Source organism: Canis lupus, chromosome 23, assembly GCF_048164855.1.
Source record: "Canis lupus baileyi chromosome 23, mCanLup2.hap1, whole genome shotgun sequence".
Classification (NCBI taxonomy): Eukaryota; Metazoa; Chordata; class Mammalia; order Carnivora; family Canidae; genus Canis; species Canis lupus.
This window is the reverse complement of record NC_132860.1, coordinates 31,368,417-31,387,758: the sequence shown is the minus strand read 5'-3', so window position 1 is coordinate 31,387,758 and position 19,342 is coordinate 31,368,417. Positions and strand designations below refer to the sequence as shown.

The 19,342-nt window shown below is 36.1% G+C and overlaps 1 protein-coding gene and 1 long non-coding RNA gene across 11 annotated transcripts in view; one reads left to right on the top strand and one right to left on the bottom strand.

Moving 5' to 3' along the window:
* The window catches only part of NARS2 (asparaginyl-tRNA synthetase 2, mitochondrial), a 135,922-nt gene that overhangs the window by 68,588 nt on the left and 47,992 nt on the right, over positions 1 to 19,342 (top strand). For all 10 annotated transcript variants that reach the window (XM_072794805.1, XM_072794800.1, XM_072794803.1 and 7 more), the window contains exon 7: positions 15,186 to 15,318. In XM_072794805.1, the coding sequence (XP_072650906.1) occupies positions 15,186 to 15,318 (133 nt within the window). The remainder of the gene's footprint in view (positions 1 to 15,185; positions 15,319 to 19,342) is intronic.
* Positions 16,401 to 19,342, bottom strand: part of LOC140615065 (uncharacterized) — a 53,880-nt gene continuing 50,938 nt past the window's right edge. Inside the window, exon 4 of the long non-coding RNA XR_012015735.1 lies at positions 16,401 to 18,293. This is a non-coding gene — a long non-coding RNA (uncharacterized lncRNA). The remainder of the gene's footprint in view (positions 18,294 to 19,342) is intronic.

Here is a 19,342-nt window from a genome sequence, read left to right as displayed (position 1 = left end):
AGAAGAATAGCTGGCAGCCAGTAATCCAGTTGTTTTACAAGAGTAGCAGCCCTGGAGTTGACACAAAGCAGAGGATTGCAACAAATAGTGAGTCTGCCAGAATTCAGATCTAGTAAGACAGAGAAGGTTAAACTTTAACCAGTGCCTTGGGATGAGGGATGGAATTAAGACACAGAAATACAATACCTGTCAGAATTTGAAGACTAAATCAAAAGTAAACTCTGAGAGCAGATTAGATCATAATCTACCTTAAAGAGCTGTGATCGGTTGACAGTGATCTATCACTGTGTTCTAGATGCTTTTGTTCTTTGAAGTAGATCATTGCTGTGTCCCTTCTGTGTTTCCAGGAGCCTGATGTTTCATCCTTAATAATACTATAGTAAGAAGGGTGTGATTATAATTTAAGTAATTAGGTAATAGGACAATTGAATAATTAAGCCAATGCATGAATAAGCTCTTTTTGTTATTGTTGCTTCTCAACTTTATTAAATATACTGTATATACAAAAAAACCCACGGATTTTAAATATACAGTTCAACAAATTTTGTCAAATTTACAAGGACTTATAACCTCTATTGTCATAAAAATAAAAAATTTATTCCCTTATTTCCCTTCACAGTCAGTCTCCCTTCCTGGTCTCAGCCATAAACAACCATCGATCTACTTTCTGTTGTCACAGATTAGAATTTTCCTTTTCCAGAATTTCATATCAGTGTTTTCTATATAATATTTTATTTAGGCTTATGTAAATGTTATCATACAGTATTTACTCTTTTGTATCTGACTTCTTCCACTCAACATAATGCTTTTGAGATTCATCCAGTAGGCTTGTTCCTCTTTATTGCTGAATACTATTCCATTGCATCGATATACAATTTTTTAATTCATTTATCTTTTGAGGACATTTAGGTTGTTTTCAATTTGAGGCTGTTATAAATGAACTCTATGAAAATTTATGCACAAGTCTTTGTGTGCACATGTTTTCATTTCCTTTGGGTAAGTACCTAGGAATTGCTGAGTTGTATAGTAACTGTATGATTAACTTTATAAGAAACTGGCAAAAAAAAAAAAAAAAAAAAACTGGCAAACAGTTTTTTAGAGTACTTGTACTATTTTGTATGCCCACCAGCAAAGGATGGGAGTTCTGTTTGCTCCATGTGTTTGAGAAAAATTGGTGTTGTCAGTATTTTTTAGTTATTCTAATAAGTATATATCTCATTACAGTCTTAATTTGCTTTTCTGTGATGACTCATATTGTTGGACTTTATTTTCTCATGTGCTTGTTGGCCATTTATATATCTTTTGTGAACTATCTTTTTAGTTCTTTTGCCCATTGTTGTTAGGTTGTCTTTTTATTATTTAGTTATCAGAGTTCTTTATATGTTCTGGACACTAGACCTTTATTGTCTGTATTTTAGATACTTTCTTCCAGTGTGCCTTGCCTTTGCATCTTTTTTGTAGTACCTTTTGAAGACGAATTTATTTTGTTTATATATAATTTATCACTATTTAAATGTGATTCATGATTTTTATATCTTATTCAAAAGATTACAAAGATTTTCTGTTTTTTTCTCTCAGGAGTTTTGTCATCGTAGCTTGTACATTTAGATCTGTGATCTCTTCTGTTAGTCTGTATAGGCTCCTAGAAGGCAAAAGGCCATGCCTGATTTATGTCTCTATTTTCCATAGTGGTTAATAGTCTAATAAAAGTTTGTTTAAAAAAAAAAAGTTGGGCAGCCCCGGTGGCGCAGCGGTTTGGCGCCGCCTGCAGCCCAGGGTGTGATCCTGGGGACCCGGGATCGAGTCCCACTTCGGGCTCCCTGCATGGAGCCTGCTTCTCCCTCTGCCTGTGTCTCTGCCTCTCTCTCTCTCTGTGTCTCTATGAATAAATAAATAAAATCTTAAAAAAAAAGTTTGTTTAATGAAGAAATATAAGAATATGACTCATGATAGATAATGCCAATTGTAAGATAACAAATAGTTGGCTCTAGGCTACTGTATCTATTTCAGAAAATGAATTAACAAGGGGTGCCTGGGTGGCTCAGTCAGTTTAGCATCTGCCTTCGGCTCAGGTTATAATCTCAGGGTCTTGGGATCAGGCTCCCTGCTCAGCAGCAAGTCTGCTTCTCCTTCTGCTTCTCCTGCCTCTCCCTCTGTGATCTCCCTCACTCTAGCTCTCTCTCAAATAAATAAATAAAATCCTTAAAAAAAAAAAAGGAAGGAAAATGCATTAACAAACTTGGAATAACAGATAGGGCCTAGTTAGATATTTTAAAGTAACTTTATCATATGAAAGTAAAATTTCATTTTACCTTCCCATGTTGTTGGTATGAATTTCTCTTTGTATGAATTTAAGAAATTTAGTATTATTAGAAATTTTTTAAAAATCACCTATAAATTGCACATGAATTCTAGAAACCCCTGAAACACTTCTATGTATTTTGCTTTAGTGAGACAGATTTGCTTCCTTTTTTATAAAATAAAAAGAAACTTCATTTTTGCTCCTGTAGAAGAAATTGATAATAAAGAAACTCAAGCAGCCATGTTCTTTGCTCACCAAAGAAATGTTCTCTCACCAGTAGAAATTAGATAAGCTCAGTCACATGTTTGTTGATAATCATATTATTTTTATTTCTCTTGATATCAACCCCCCACTTTATCTTCTGTGATATACCCATACACTGAAAAAATAAAACCTGTGCTTTGCCACTTGAAACAGGTGGATAGGACAGATAAACATACATATGTCACATAATCTCTACAATTTAGAGAATATGCAAAATCTGAACCAGCTGTATTTCACATTTAAGAGGCAGATTTAATGTGTGAATTATGTTGGAGGTTGGGAAATAAAGATAAAAACCTAAATGTTTTTGTTTGTGAAACATCTTTTAGTGACTTTTACATAGTTTCTTCAACTGTGCAGTTACTCAACTTTCCTCATGATTCTACTTCAGGATAGTATGGTGTAAGGTTCAATGGCAACATTTGAACTCTAGGCAGACATTTGAACTCTAGGGATTACTGTACAGAGAATTATCTCAGAATTTACAAGCATACCCCTCTTAGCCAAAATATGTGTTTGATTTGATAATACTGGTATTTCATATATAGCAGAGAGTTAAGTGTGACTTGGGAATTTGAAGGCAACAGATCAAAGTAGTTCAATCCAAAGTCTCTACCTTTTATGTAGATCATACCATAATCCATATCATTAAAAGTATTTGTTTTTAGTATTTTTACAGCACTCACTGTTTTCCTTCTGGCATTTAGAGACATATTTAAATGTGAAATAAAAAAGGGAAGAACTATCTGTTGTATCATGTATGTTTTTAATGTTCCTTCTTAGGGAGCCACTATCACTGGAGAATAATTGGTTCATCCTTATCTTTAGAAGGTGATGAATAAATTGGCTTATAAGTTGCCCACAGGATGATTTAATAGCTTATCAAAGCCTGATTCTCAGAGTTAGGCATGCACATAGATGGAAAGTTAACAGAAGCTGGAAATGTGAATTACTGAATAAGTCTTAGATTGTGTGTCAGTGCCTTTTCAGAAAGACAGCCATTTTATCAGAAGAGGGGAGCTACCCCTCAAACACAAAGAGCAACTGATAAGATATGAGAGGAGAACCACAGAGACTTCACATGGCAGATCAGTAGCTGTGGGAAAAATAAAATATGTATGATTAGGCACTGGAACAAATTCAGAAGCTGTACCCAGAGTTCTGTCCTCCATTGATCTCTTCCCTCATGTTGCATTGTCTGAGCACATATTTTTTACAGTTGATTATCTTCTATATGTATTGGGATTTCAACAGTTTACGTTGGTGCTGGACAGAACTTACTGCAGTTATGGAAATGTTTTGTATCTGCACTGTCCAGTATGGTAGCCACTAGCTATATGTGGCTATTTAACACTTGAAATGTGGCTAGTTTAACTGAGGAACTGAATTTGTATTTTATTTAACATAGTGTGGATTTAAGTAGCCATATTTGGCTATTAGCCATCATATTGAACAGTGCAAATTTAATTGGTCTCATATTCAGATTGTAAAGCATTGGAGTCACCATGTCATACACTGTTAGAAGGTTTCTGTTGCCCTTAGCATAGTAATAATGCTGGGCAAATGTAGGTACACAGGATATGTTAATATTTGTTGAGTACTATTGAATGGATAGAAGGGAAAGGTAGGAAGCATGAAGAACTGAGTGGTGTCCTGGTAAGGTGTTTTGGGCTCTGAAGCCAATGCCTAACCTTTAATTTTAGTCTAATTTTGTCATTTTATTTTTTATTGTATTCCATTGGCTTGTCCATCCTGTATCTTTTTTGGTGTCTAAATATCACATGGACACAAAATTCCTTTTCAAGCAGCTATATATATAAAGTATAAAGAATAATGATACATTTACCACCCCTGTCTTCCCAAAATATTTCTTTAGTCTCCTGTACTACTTTCCCCTTGCCTTCCCATAAGAACTAGCCTCAATTTTGTATTTATCATTTTTTTCTTTATAGTTTCTTTTTTCTTTTTAAGATTTTATTTATTCACAAGAGACACAGAGAGAGAGGCAGAAACCTTGGCAGAGGGAGAAGCAGGCTCCCTGCAAGGAGTCCGATGCAAGACTCAATCCTGGACCCTGGGATCACTCCCTTAGCTGAAGGCAGACACTCAACCACTGAACCACCCAGGCATCCCTTCTTTGTAGTTTCATCACATATATTCATAAACAATCCATTTTTTTAGTTTTATAATTTCTTGAATTTTATATGAATAGACTCATCTATATGTATTCTCTGACTTCTTTATTCATTTAACATTATATTCCTAATAGCATCGACGTTGTTACATTATGTTCATGTTGTGTAGTCTATTCATTTTCACTATCAAGGGATATTCCTTTGTATGAATATGCCACAGATCATCTATTTTATTACTGATGGATATTTTTTTCCTAGTGGTTTGCTAGTGCATTACCGTGTAGCTGTGAAATCCCTGTATATGTCACTTGGTACACGTGGGAAAGACTTACTGCAGGTCCAAATGGGTATTTCTCTATTCTTTGTCTTCTCTTCTCCCCTCCCCCATCCTCTTCCCTGTTCCCTCCCTCTTTCTTCTTCCTCTTCTAGAATTCAGGAAAAATGAATGCTGAGAAATAGAGGGGTGTTTTTGGATTATTTCTGATAAACTACTCCTTTAAAAGCATCTTGCCTCAGTTTCTTGTCTGCCATGGTCCTTTTATACTTTTGAGTTCATGAAACAAGTTCTGATTGGGAGTCAGTCAAAAATACCAGAAATGTCTTACTTCATTCATAGTCTGTAGCTCTTATGTAGATGGTACCTTTTGTGAAATGATACCTTTGTATCAATTATTTGTCCCTTTTACTTTGCATTATAATTGGTAATTAGAAGATCTAGATCAGTGGTTCTCAACTCTTAGCTATCCATTAGAATGTCTTGGAGCACCTTTTTAAAAAATATGGATTCATCACATTTCAGCTCACACCCCAGAAAAACAGATTTATTTGGTCTGGGGGTGGGACTGGGCCTCGTAGTTGTACTTGAAGTATGTAAGTTATTTTATAAGCCAAGATTGAAAACCACTATAGATCAGTTGTCCTCAAAGTGTTGTCCTTGGACCAGCAACATCAGCATCACCTAGGAACTTATAGAAATATAAACTCTTAGGCCTACCCTAAGACCTACTGAAGTAGAAACTCTGAGTGTGGGGTCCAGCAGCTGTATTTTAACAAGTCCCAGGTGAGTCTAATGCATGCTAAAGTTGTAGAACCCCTGCTGTAAGTCATTTAAGCATTTACAACGAGGCTTCCTTTTCCTCAAGTCCAGCCTTTTAGAATCCAGTATTCCACAACAGCTCTGGACCTGAGAGTAGCTAAGGGAAGTACGGGGAAAGAAGCATGCCACAAAAGAAGTCCTTTGTGGTAAATGCCTGAGCCTGAGCAAAAGGGGTCGTAAAGAGAGCTATAAAGTATATTGGATGTGTTATCATTTTTTTGTAATCTAAAATGAAATGAAAAGATGTCCTGATTGACCATGAATGCTTATAAATGAACATTCCCTTTCACTAAGAAGGGACGGTAGGTATAGGAAAGCATAAGATAGAAAAGAGCAGCCATAAGTAGTAGGAAGGGGCAGTTTCAGAGATTGCAAGTGGATGAAAGGTGAGTCAGAAACAGCCACCAAGAATAAGATGACCTTATTATATAGTGTTTTGTGGGGGTAGCAAGGATAAAATTAAACATATGAAGTGCCTCAATTCATTTCCAATAAACTTTAGAGATTTTTTTTATTGTGATAAAATGCACATAACAAGAAGTTTACTATTAGTGACATGGTGTAACCAACACCACTATCTAGTTCCAGAACATTTTTATCACCACAAAATGAAATCCCATACCCACACAGCAGTCACTATTCCTCCTCCCTAGCCCTTCACTCTTTTGCTTTCTGTCTCTATATTTTTGCCTGTTCTGGATATTTCAGAGATACGAAATCATACAATATATGGCTTTTTGTGTCTGCCTCCTTTAATTTCAGCATAATATTTTCAAGATTTATCCGTATTGTGGAGGTATAATTAGTACTTCATTCTTCTTTCTGGCTGAATAGTATTCCATTATATGGATATATCTCATTTGTTTTTCCATTAGTCTGTTAACATATATTTGAGGTTTTTTTCTACTTTTTGGCTACTATGAATAATGTTGCTCTGAACATTCGTGTACAAGGTTTTGCTTTAACACCATTTTCATTTCTTTGGAGTATATACTCAGAGGTAGAATTGCTGGTCATATGATAGTTCTATATTTAACTTTTTGAAGGATCACCAAACTTTTCCACAGCAGCTGCACAATTTTACATTCCCACCAGCAGTGTGTGAGGAGTTTCTCCATGTCCTCACCAACACATGTTACTGTTCATTTAAAACTTTTGGTTATCAAGGGCTTTCTGAAAGGGATATTGATTAGGGAATCTAAACATTTTTTTAGAGTAGTGATTCCTAATAAGGGGTTCACATAATAATTACTTATGGAACTTTTAAATATACTTATGGTCCGTACCTTCCCTAGATTTTCTGAATGGGAGTTTCCAGAGGTAACGCCCAGAATTAATACTTCTCGTTAAGAACCATTGCCTAAGATAGTGGTTCTCAAAGCTTGGTCTAGGGATCCCTGAGGCCTCCTGAATCCTTTCAGGGGAGTTCTTTGGGATTAAAACTGTTTTCATAACAATATTAAGATAGTATTTGCCTTTTTCATTCTCATTTTCTCATGAGTGCACATAGAAGTTTTCCAGAGTCTTCATGACATGATAGCATAGCCGATTGAATGCATAAGCAGGTATGAGAATCCAGATGCCTTCTATTAGGCCAGATATGAAAGAGATTTACAAAAATGTAAATGAAATAGTACCACTATTACGAATTCTTAAAAATTCTTCTTTATGACTTATAATGGGTTTATCATTGTTTTTAAATCAGCTAATACAGTTTTTAAAATTTCTCAGTTTTAATGGTACACACTGGTAGACATAACCTACGTAAATGAAATCTCTTTGAAATCTTCAGTAATTGAAAGTATAGGGATGCCTGGGTGGCTTAGCAGTTGGGCTTCTGCCTTCAGCTTGGGGGCATGATCCAGGGGCCCTGGGATCTAGTCCTGCATTGGACTCCCTATGGGGAGCGTGCTTCTCCCTCTGCCTGTGTCTGTGCCTCTGCCTCTGTGTCTTTCATGAATAAGTAAATAAAATCTTAAAAAAAAAAAAAAAAAAAAAAGAAAGTATAAAAAGGTCTGGAGACCAGCCAAATGAGAACTATAGACCTTTGAGGGGAGAAAAGAAGCAAAAACACTATTATCTATTTGTTGGGCACTTACTGTTTAGTTAATATTAGTAAGCTTTTCATATATTTTGTTTCATTTTATCATTTTATCTTTTTGTTTTAATGCATGAGAGACAGAGAGAGAGAGAGGCAGAGACATAGGCAGAAGGAAAAGCAGGCTCCCTGCAGGGAGCCCGATAGAGGACTCAATCCCAGGACCCTGGGATCATGACCCAAGCCAAAGGCAGACGCTCAACCACTGAGCCACCCAGGTACCCCTATCATTTTATCTTTATAACAACTCCATGACATATATGTATTTAACCTCATTTTCAGATGGAGAAATTTAGTCTCAAAGAAGTTAACTTGACTAGTTTATAAGTGAAAGAGCCAGGATTTCTTTTTTTTTTTTTTTTTTTTTTTTTAAATTTTTTTTTAATTTTTATTTATTTATGATAGTCACAGAGAGAGAGAGAGAGAGGCAGAGACACAGGCAGAGGGAGAAGCAGGCCCCATGCACCGGGAGCCTGACGTGGGATTCGATCCCGGGTCTCCAGGATCGCGCCCTGGGCCAAAGGCAGGCGCTAAACCACTGCGCCACCCAGGGATCCCAAGAGCCAGGATTTCAATTTAAATCTTTAGAGTACACGTTCTTAATCATTACCATAACTTTAAAAAAGTAAGGGTCATCTGTACAGGAAATGGTTGATAGTTCAATGCCATGATGACTCATCCACCTCTAGCATCAGGCCTCAAAAAGATAACCTTTGAAATCTTTGTAGATTTAAATAATATATAAATACCATGTGGTGCACGTACTGACATATTGTTCTCTTTAGTGATCCTCATTATAAGGACTGTTAAATATGAGAAGTATAAGAGAAATGATCTAGACATGAATAGATGCAGTTGACAAAATGGTAATCTCTTTTGGAAAAGTGATTTAACGTCTTATTAAAACATAAGGATAGATATTCAGTTAGAATAGTCCACAAATTGTGACCCTTTACAAAAACCTTATTTTTCTAAGACGTCATATCCAGTCAGTCCTCTGAAGAGCCCATCATTGCAGGAATGATGAAGTGGAATAACTGCTTTAATTTGTTAGTATCCTCTCTTACAAAAGCCAAAAACTTAGGTGCTGCTTTGTTTATATAGAATAAGACTTAGGGTAATTTTTTTTCATGTGATAATATTTCGATTCATCAAGAAATAAAATCTTTGCTAATTAGAGAAGTTCACAGGTCTAGTCCTTTTCAAAAATTTGCTTGCTGCCTACAGAGTAAAAACTCCTATGTGGGCAGTCGCTTTTCAAAAAACTGATTCTCTATCTCATAGTTTCTTCTGTGAAAAATTATTTCAGAGAATAGCAGATATTTTTGCTTAGTAATTTGTATTCTGTTACTGTCTTCCTCTTCTTACTCCTCTATCCTCGCCCTCCATTCCAGTGCTGTTTCAGAAATCAGTTTGTGGATCAGCATATTTTAATTCTTTTTTTTTTTTCAGCATATTTTATAAAAAATAAGTTATTTGCTTATTTGACAAATAGTACTTGTCTAGTGTGTGTTGGGCACTGGGATAAGGCTAAGGATACTAAAATATAGATAAAGTCATGAAATCTACAGTTTAGTGAAGGAGATGGACAGACATTAAACAAATGATCACATCTATACATTTCTTCTTTTTTTAATTTTTTTATTTATTTTTAATTTTAAAAGGTGCTATGAACAGTAGTAGTACGTAGTGTTATTGAAAAGAGCCTAAAAGGCTCAGGTCATGATCCCAGAGTCCTGGGATGGAGCCCAGTGGCAGGCTTCCTGCTCAGTGGGGAGTCTGCTTCTCCCTCTCCCTATGCCCCTCCTCCTGCTCCCCCCTCTCTCTCTTTCTCTCGCTCTCTCTCAAATAAATAAATAAAATCTTTAGGGGGAAAAAAAGAGCCTCATGGGAGGATTGACCTCAGAAATTTGGAAGAAGACTGAAGCCAAAGTGGGGATAGGGGAAGGCATGAGTTCCATTTGTGACAAGTGAAAGGATCAATGGAATAGATGATACATGCTTTTGGAGCTTAGAGAAGACAGCTAGGCAGGAGATATAAATGTGTGAATTGTGTACCAGTAGGTAGTTAATTGAAGTTGTTGGCTGAGGTGAGATCATTTAGAGAGAATGTATACAGTGAGAAAAGAAGAGGGCCTAGGCAATAAGTTTTGAGGAATTCTAGTGTTTACCTAACAGAGTAGAATGTAGAAGAAGCCAGAGATGGATATCAAATAAATAGGAGGAAAACTAGGATTTTTAACAACAGTGTTAAATATTTCAAGAGGAGAGAATCTTCCAAGGAGAATCAAAGGAAATCAAAGATTCATGGTAATAATAGGGTTATTACCATGGCTTACAAGGAACCCTAAAAATCCCTTCCCACCTCATTGACCTCTGACCATTCACCTTAATGCTGACCTACTTTTGTTCTTTAAACATATCAGGTTCATTCCTACCCTAGAGCCTGTGTGCTTCTTATTCCCTGTTCTGAAATGTCTTTCCCCCGGTTCACATTTTATCTTCTCAGAGAAGAGTAGCTAAGCCTCCACTCCTTTAGCAGGATTGTTGTCAGACTCTATTAATCTTCAAATCTCATTATACAGTTAAGATTAAATTTTGTTTGGGCCTCAAACTCCATGTTCCAGATCAAATATTTAGACCATGTTAAAAAAATTAATTTTTCAGAAATGCTGAGCAATGATGGTAGAGAATAAGTAGATGTATCCTCCTTAGGGCATCTTGACATGAATGGTTGAAATGGTGAGAGCTATGTCTTATCCCCTTCCACCAAGCATTTGTCGGATGGTTAGAGGAATAGGGAAGAGCCAAAAAGGAGATGCCTGGAGTCTGCTTTATAGAAATAATGACAAGTATGTGACAGTATTGATAATCCAGTGGATTCAAAGCAGTGGGGAAAAAAAATGATTATTTTCCAAAAGATGGGAATGCCACTGGACAAAGACTGTTTCAAAAGGTAGTTTAGAGCTGTGAGTTCAGTTCAGTTCAATGAATGTTTACTGAACTGACAGCAGAGGAGTGATAGGAAGTTGGGAGTGATGGCCTTAGGGAAAGTTGCTGATCCACCTTATGCTGAGTAAGTTCTTCTCCAGCTAAAGAACAGTAATTCCTCTACTCTTTCAAAATAGAAAGATTAGCTCTTGAATTTAAGGGCCAGAAAAAATAAATGGCCAAACAATCAGTGACCATTTTATAGTAATCCATTTGCCAGTTTAGAGCTTCATAAAACTCCACTGAAGGGATAAAATGACCTTTGTAGAACTTTTGGGTGGGAGTAACTTTATTTATTTTAAAAAGCCATTTTTGTAATTAACTTGGTTGATGTGTGTTGAATGTACTTTTGTTATCTTAAACATCAACTCCAAGCTCATGGACTTTCCTTATATAGTTTGCCTCTCTCCATAATCTGGCACAAGAATGCTTTTTAGTGGTGAGTGTTTTCTTTTTCTGCTGGTTGCTTCTCACAGCAGTGCTGGCCTTTCACCTGGTTTTCTATCTTATTTTAGAAGTGGCCTTATTCTCAGATCTTATTTTAAATATTGGTTAGTCCAAGCCTTGCTGCAAATGGCTTTCATGTCTGTGGAAGACAGAAAAGAAGAAGTCAGCATAAATTAAAATAAGAATGATTTCACACGGGCCTACGAACAAAATTGTTGTAAAAGACACTAGAGATTAATGCCAAGCTGCCCTCGTCTCCCACTCATGTAAGAATTTGAAAACCAGACAGGCTAAGTGACTCTCTTAAGGTTATAAAATATTGATGGAAATTTATCATTCTCATTTACATGAAGGCAGTATACCCTTAGTAAGCTATAATTTTAACACATAAAACAAATAAGCTATTCATAAAGAAGGTAATTATGCCCTATCTTTGAGAACGGTGGAAGGTACATTACAAAGTTTTCTTTCTAATTCCCCAGTTTTGTCAGTGTTCAGTTATGAACATCAGTATTTTCATATCATGATAAAGACTGTGATCACTAGAGTAAGATCTGGATTTGAATATGGCCTCTACACTTACTGGGCTGTGACTGTGTACCTTGGGGGAAGAAAACTTCTTAACCTCTCTGAATTTCCATGTCTTAGCCTGAGAAATAGAAGTAACAATACATACTTAATTGAGTTAACTTTAAAGGAGTTAACTTTGAGGTTCTCACAACTCATGCCTGGCGCATGAGGAGCACTTCTGATGGAGTGACCATCTCTGCTGCTACAAATGCTATCTCTGCTTTATCATAGAATACTGGGCACTGGCATATGATGTTCATTATCAGCTGCTTTAAATATTCATCTGTTTAAAGACCAGATGCTGAATTAGGAATGTTTTTAACATACTTTTCAGTTCATTTTATCTTTTTATTAATTCAGAGGAAGCACCATGGCCTTCAGTTTTTACTTATCCTATTACAATAATACTTAACTCTTGGATACCTCAGTCAGAGCCCAATTCTTAAAATGAAAATCTGTGACCCTCATTATTTTATACTAGAGAGCTTACCTTGCATTGCTAGAAAAAATTATTACCCATTGTGAAACTAAACATCCCTATTGCTACTCATCTTTGAGCACCCTACATAGAATGGCCATGTGAGAAGCAGATGGCTTTGTGACTTGAATTTATAGTTCTTTTTAGAAACCACTGTTTTCTCTGTAACTTGTTTCTTAATATAAATATCTCTTTTGAGCAGCAGGCTCATTGGCTTTCCTTGTATTTCAGGAAGATCACTGTCCATTTCTTGAAAGCCTCCCTCAGAGCCCCCTAAGTAAATTTCACCTATGCCCCCCCCTAGTTTCTGATTTTGCTCAGGAAAATCTCAATAAAAATATCCTTGTTGTTAGTGAACATCTGTATATACAGTTTTTTGTAATGCAGTCCCAGAAATGTCAATTCATTTATGTAGATATACTATTGCCAACCTACCTAAAGATAGCATAGTTACAGATTGGAAGCTCAGGGCCTTATAATTTTTTAATTTATTGTTTGGAACAGGCGTAGGTTGTTTGACCTATTTTAGGTTCTAAGTAACAGCCACCGTAAAACATATCTGAGTATTTTTTCTGTACATTATTTGTAATGTTACTGTTTGTGAGGATGCTGTACTTTTCCAGTTTACAACCGAGAAAGCCTGTCATCATCATTAGTACTCATTCATTCAGCATGAGCACCTGTTTTATCTTAGGCACTGGAGATCTAAGTATGAATAAAACATGATTCCTGCTCTGGAAAATTTCATAGTTTACTGGGGGGGGGGGTGGAGAAAGATACAGACGTATATAATTGCATTTCAAAGTGATACAGAATATATAATGAATATATTATATATTAAATATTCGTATATTTGAATATACGAACAAAATGTCATAGTCATATAAAGGAGAGAACAGTAAATTTGGGGGTGTATGGTAAGGTTACAAAAAGAAGATGGCATTTGAGCCAAGTCTTGAAGGATAGATGAGAATTTGCCATTTGGAGAGAGAGAAGCTAGGAATGGTCGTTAGAGGCAAGGAGCAGCCTAGCAAAGGCCTAAAGGCTTATCCTGGCAAGCTGTGTGAGGGGAGTATCTTCAGTGTAACTAGAGAAATATGAAGGAAAGTGAGTCAAAGTTAGGAGTTTGAAGTTTATCATTTGAGCAGTAGGAAGTCATTGAAGACTTTTGAATTATGGCTGATAAAATCAGACTTGAGTTTAAAAACTATTAATAGTTTAGGGCTAGAGGAAGAAAGACAAGTGGCAGGCACCAGGTAAAAAGTTGCTGTAGTTCTCTAAGCAAAACACAAGAGTTTACAGTAAGACCGTACTTGTGTAGATTAAAAAAAAAAATCTCTAGATTTGAGAGAGTTTTCCTATGTGTAAACAATATGATTTTGTGATCAACATGATATGGAAAGTGTGAGCAGTGGAAGACCTGGTTTGGGTGATGGCATACCGTAACTGAATATAATAGAACTGGGAAAAAATGAAAAAGGAAAAGAAGGATTGTTTCTTGTTTTGTTTTTTGTTTGTTTTGGGAGCAGACTAGGGTTTTCATTCTGCATTAATGTAGGTCAGTGTTTTCAGGAACATTCTAGCAGACACGTCTGGATCTGAATCTCAGAGAAGTTACCATAGTAATATTTTTGAGTTCATATTGTTTATTTTTCCATTAAAAACTAAAGTTCTCAGAGGTTAACTGATTATGGTCTCAGGAAGGTAGCTGTAGAACCAAAACATAAATTCCTAAGCTTCTTACCAACTAGGCCTTAACTAAAATAGCCTTTTGAAAGAAAAAACAAATCTCTTGATTTCCACTATCATTGTTTTACTGTTCATTTCCCAAAGTATCTTTACTTAACAACAATATAAAGCCCAACTGGTATATATATCCACAATCTGTTTTCTACACTGTTTTCTGATCTTAATGTAATTTGACTGATGCCAGTCAAATGAAGAGTGCTCAGGATAATAGCTCAGGAGCCCCAAACCTCTTGTTTTGTTCTAACAAAACCTTAAAATTCAAAGATTAGATAGTCCTCAGGAAATACTCATTATTTCATTTATGTTTGATCTAATCCCAGTTGGTCCCCTGATTCCAAAGGAGGGAGATGATAAGTGTTCAAGAACAAAGATGTGGTATCTGCTTTTCTGCAGAAATTGAAAAGTAAGATTTTCCTCCACTATTTGGATTGTAGAGCTATGAGCTATTCTCTTGAACACCACAGAATAAAGTAGACAGTTCTTCAAAATCCATCCTCACCTCCAAGTTTCAGGGGTCATTCAGCATTCATTAAAACACTTGGGTGGTTGTGAAGGACTCAAGTAGGCTTCAAACAAGGCAAATCATCATACACATCTGACACTCCTTTCCCACATATTTTAAAAAAATAATTAGCATACTCTATCCATGTGAAATTCTAGTTTTAACTGTTACTGTATAGATTGTCTGTGAACCTTGTCGGGCTGTGGTATTTTTCCTTTACTTTGTTCTTGATTGCTGTGAAATGTAGTTGCCTGCTGTTTAAGGCAGCTGCAGTAGAGTGCACCCAGAAGTGGTTATAATTCTATATTTAGTAAGCCATAGGGTTTGTAAAGCATTTGCAAATTCCTTTGGGATAAAATGGTTTCTATAAATGTAACATTTTTAATGAAACTATTATTATCACCCATTAGAGAAATATAGCAGCTAATATGTGGAGATTTGTGGACAAGACAAAGGCACAAAACTTTTTTTTTCCTTAGGAGTATACTGAGTTTTAAATACTTAAGGTTAATCATGTGAATCCTATTTTTATATTTTTAATCTTGAATTGCAGAGCTTTTACTCAAGTGTTTACCTTTGGTCCAACATTTCGAGCAGAGAATTCTCAGAGCCGGAGACACCTGGCAGAGTTTTATATGGTAGAAGCAGAGATTTCTTTTGTTGAGAGTCTTCAAGATCTCATGCAGGTAGGTACATAATACTGTCATAACAGATATCTATGACATTAAAATGCTTCTGTATACATTTTTACCTTGGACATCTGTGCGTTACAGATGTTAGTGGAGTGAAGAAGATGGAGAACTACTTAATGTGATAAACATCTACTGAATCCCTTTAAAGTATAAGAGTCAGATAGATTTAAATTCATATCCCAACTCTGCCATTACTTTTGTTTGGGTGTTACTGAATATTGGTGATCTTTAGCTTTCTCAACTATAAAATTAAAATAATAGTAACTATTTTATAAGATTATTGGGAGGAGTAAATGAAATAATGTATGTAAAATGTAAAGCATCTACTATTGGGCCTGGCATATAGCAAGCTCAGTAAATAGTAGCTCTTAAAAAAAAAAAATAGTAGCTCTTATAATTTGTTATGCAAATAAATGAAACATCTTTATAGTTAGAGAAAAATCTACATAGCTATAGAATCTACAGGAACCATCAGAGCTCTGTTTTGGGGGCAAGAAGTAAGGCCAGAAAGATAGTCTAGAGTCAGATCTTGAAAGAAAGACTTTGTAAATGTCATGCTAAGTAGTTTAGAAAGTAAAACAGTTCTCAGTTGGGAAAGGCTATGCTTGATTATAGTTTAAAAACATCTCTCTAGTAACAATATAAAAAATGATTCAGAGGGGGATAAAAATAGGGTGAGAATCCTTTAGGAAGCTGGGGCCATAATCCAGATAGAGCACAGAAACTCTGAAGTTGGATGGACCAGGAATTTTTTAGCTTCACCAGTTATTTGCTATGTGACCTCAGACAAGGAAAATAAGAATAATAGTTCCTACTTTATAGAGTAGTTCAGAAGATTATACAGAATATATATATTATTACATATATATATACACATATATTTTATGAGATTATTGCCATATATATATATGGCACAAAGAACAGTTTATGGCACTTTGTACCCAGAAATTATTGGCTGGTATTAGGAATTCTCCATCCAGTACCATTAATATCTTAGTTTGTGTTTGAATCACAGGATGTTTATTTATTTTTTTTTAATTTTTATTTATTTATGATAGTCACACAGAGAGAGAGAGAGAGGCAGAGACACAGGCAGAGGGAGAAGCAGGCTCCATGCACTGGGAGCCCGACGTGGGATTCGATCCCGGGTCTCCAGGATCGCGCCCTGGGCCAAAGGCAGGCACCAAACCGCTGTGCCACCCAGGGATCCCACAGGATGTTTATTTTAACAATTTTCATCACCTCTCACTTCTATTCCTTTTGTATCTTTCTACTCTTACCTGGTAAATGACCCAATTCCACTTAAAACATAAATACCACATATATCATCAACTAGAATGGACTTACTATTTTATTATCCTGTCTTGGTTGGATTTCCTAGTAAACAAACTCTAAAGCAGAGATTTGGGGGTTGGGGGGATTATTGGGGAATTCTCTAGAGAATAACATCTGTAAGGAAAGGAAGAAAGCACTGATAGAAAAGTTGAACTATGATGAATGTACAGAGGCCTTAGCTCATTCTTTGAGGAATTTTGGATCTGGAATGGTCCTTCATCGTTGTCCCATAGAAAGACAAGGGGGAAGGGGGAAGGTCTTTGTTCTTCCCCCAGCAAGCAGTTACCTGACATGGGCCAGCCTTGGGAAGAGGCATATTCTTGGGTAGGATAGCACTCTTGGCCTGGCCACTTCCTGAAGAGGGACTCAATCAGGAGCCATCAGCAATTAATATTCCCAGTGGATAAAGCTCTTGGTCCTGAAAGGGGTTCTGACCACACACTACAGTTTGCATTTATATACCCCTTTAACATCTCCCCCTGATTATTCTAGATCAGTGTCCCCCAGGGGACATTTTTGGTTGTCCCAACTAGGAAGTGGATGGAGGAGAGGGGAGAGTGGTTGCTACTAGCATCTAGTGGGTAAAGACTAGGGATGCGTTCAATATGCTAAAATGCACAGGTCCCTCCCCCCTCAACAGTTACTCGGCCAAAAATGACAATAGTAACACTGTCAAGTAATTCTTTTCTAAAATGTGGGGATTCAGGATCTGAGCCTCACAAGGAGTTAGTAAAATTCCTTAAGCAGCTTTTGGTACCAGCCCACCATCCAGTTCAATATTATTCATTCACTTAGGCAATGAACCACACCCTTTTCCTTCCTGTTTCTGCCTTGACCCTGTCTCTCCTGCCCCAAGGTAAATACCAGAGAAAAGTTCCAAAGACACAAATTATGTTAGAATTTATTAAACATTATAATTACATATTCTATAACTAAAAAATTTGTATTTAGTATTCCATCGAGTGGTACTCAGCATATACTGTTCAATGATTTTTAATTAATTGAAATACAGACTTTTTCTTAAAGGCAGAAAAACGGTATGCTCCCCCCAGAAGTAATCTGCTTCTCTTAATTTTCTCCCTTCTATAAATTACATTCTGTGGAAATTATTATCTTGATGAAAATATTAAATCAGAATCTTATGACAAAGTATTTTTCCCCTCATAAAGTATAAACAATTAAATATTACTATTTTAGTGCCATTGAGTAATATATTTTTTAAAACATCTGAAGGTTATGCTAACCCTTCAGTTAAGTTTCTGTTTTCTTTAAATATATTTATAGAGCATAGTCTAAAAGTCAAGGTTAGAGAAGCCAATGATTTTCTTCTTCAAATGGAAATTTACTGTTCATATGAAAGATACCAGTTTAACAACCCCAGTGGTCAAAGTCTTCATCTTACAGATAGGTGTGTTGTGCCCCTAGCAGTGCCGGCTTAGTATCCAATCTTCTTGTTTTTGTTTGCTCCCCAAATGTGTCAGCTTTTTTTTAGTGATTGAGGATATGACCCTTCATAAATCATTCAGTTATTTAGTGATTTGTCTCATGACTCTCAGATCAAAGGTAATATAGCCTCGAGGTAAAAGATTTTTTGGCCTCCTTTTGCTCTTCTTTCATCAGGTTATTCCTTACTCCTACACAAAATATAATGTGAATATGAAAATACAAAATATATAAAAATAAATATAAATTCTATACATAAATATAAATACTATGTATAAATACTATATATGTACATGTATGTACATGTACATATGTACATGTATATGTACATATACATACACACACACACACACACAAATGTGCCTGGATGTTCCTTGGTAATCCTTGGTAATTAAGTACATTGCTGTATCTGGTTATACTAAGTTAGTGCAGTAGATGCTTGCGCTCCACCCTGTGTCTCCAGACTTGATAGGGTACACCAGGGATGCAGGAGAGGAAGGGAAAACCCCTGCCTCTGGGGCAGCTTGTACTTACCGAGTGTGTCTATCTTTCTGAGTACAGTATTTAGGAGGGCCTAAGAGGATCTCACTGACTTCAAACCAAATATTTTAGTTTTGATTAGAAATATTTTCCATTCCAATCACTTACTTTCCAAGTACATTTTCACTTACATTCCAATCACTTAGTTTCTTCTAACAAGTTTTTTTTTTTTTTTTTTTTTTTTGTGGGTTGTGTATGGATAACCCCTGGTAGAATGCATTCTTGCATACTGATTTGTGTTGGATCATGATTTGTGTAATATTTTACTGTATGCTTTAGCAAAGCAAAAATATACATATTTAGATGTAGATCTATCTCATTGCTCCTTTAATTTTAAAGTCAACTTTCATTTACCAGTTACTGAATGAAGCACTTTTCAAAGTGTCTCATTCTTTGCAACAGCTAATGTTTGTTGTGTCCTGGTCTGAGCCAGGTACTAAAGCTAAGTCTTATACATGGATTATCTCATTTAATTATCACAACAATCCTGGGAAGCTAGGTACTGTTATTGTTCTGATTCTACAAGTGAGTATATTGCAGTTTTGAGAGGCATTAGTCAGTTTTGGCTGTTTATTTAACATCCCACTTCAGTACTACTATTGAAACTATTAACAACAGATTCGTACATTTTTCTTTCTTTCGGGATCCCTGGGTGGCGCAGCGGTTTGGCGCCTGCCTTTGGCCCAGGGCGCGATCCTGG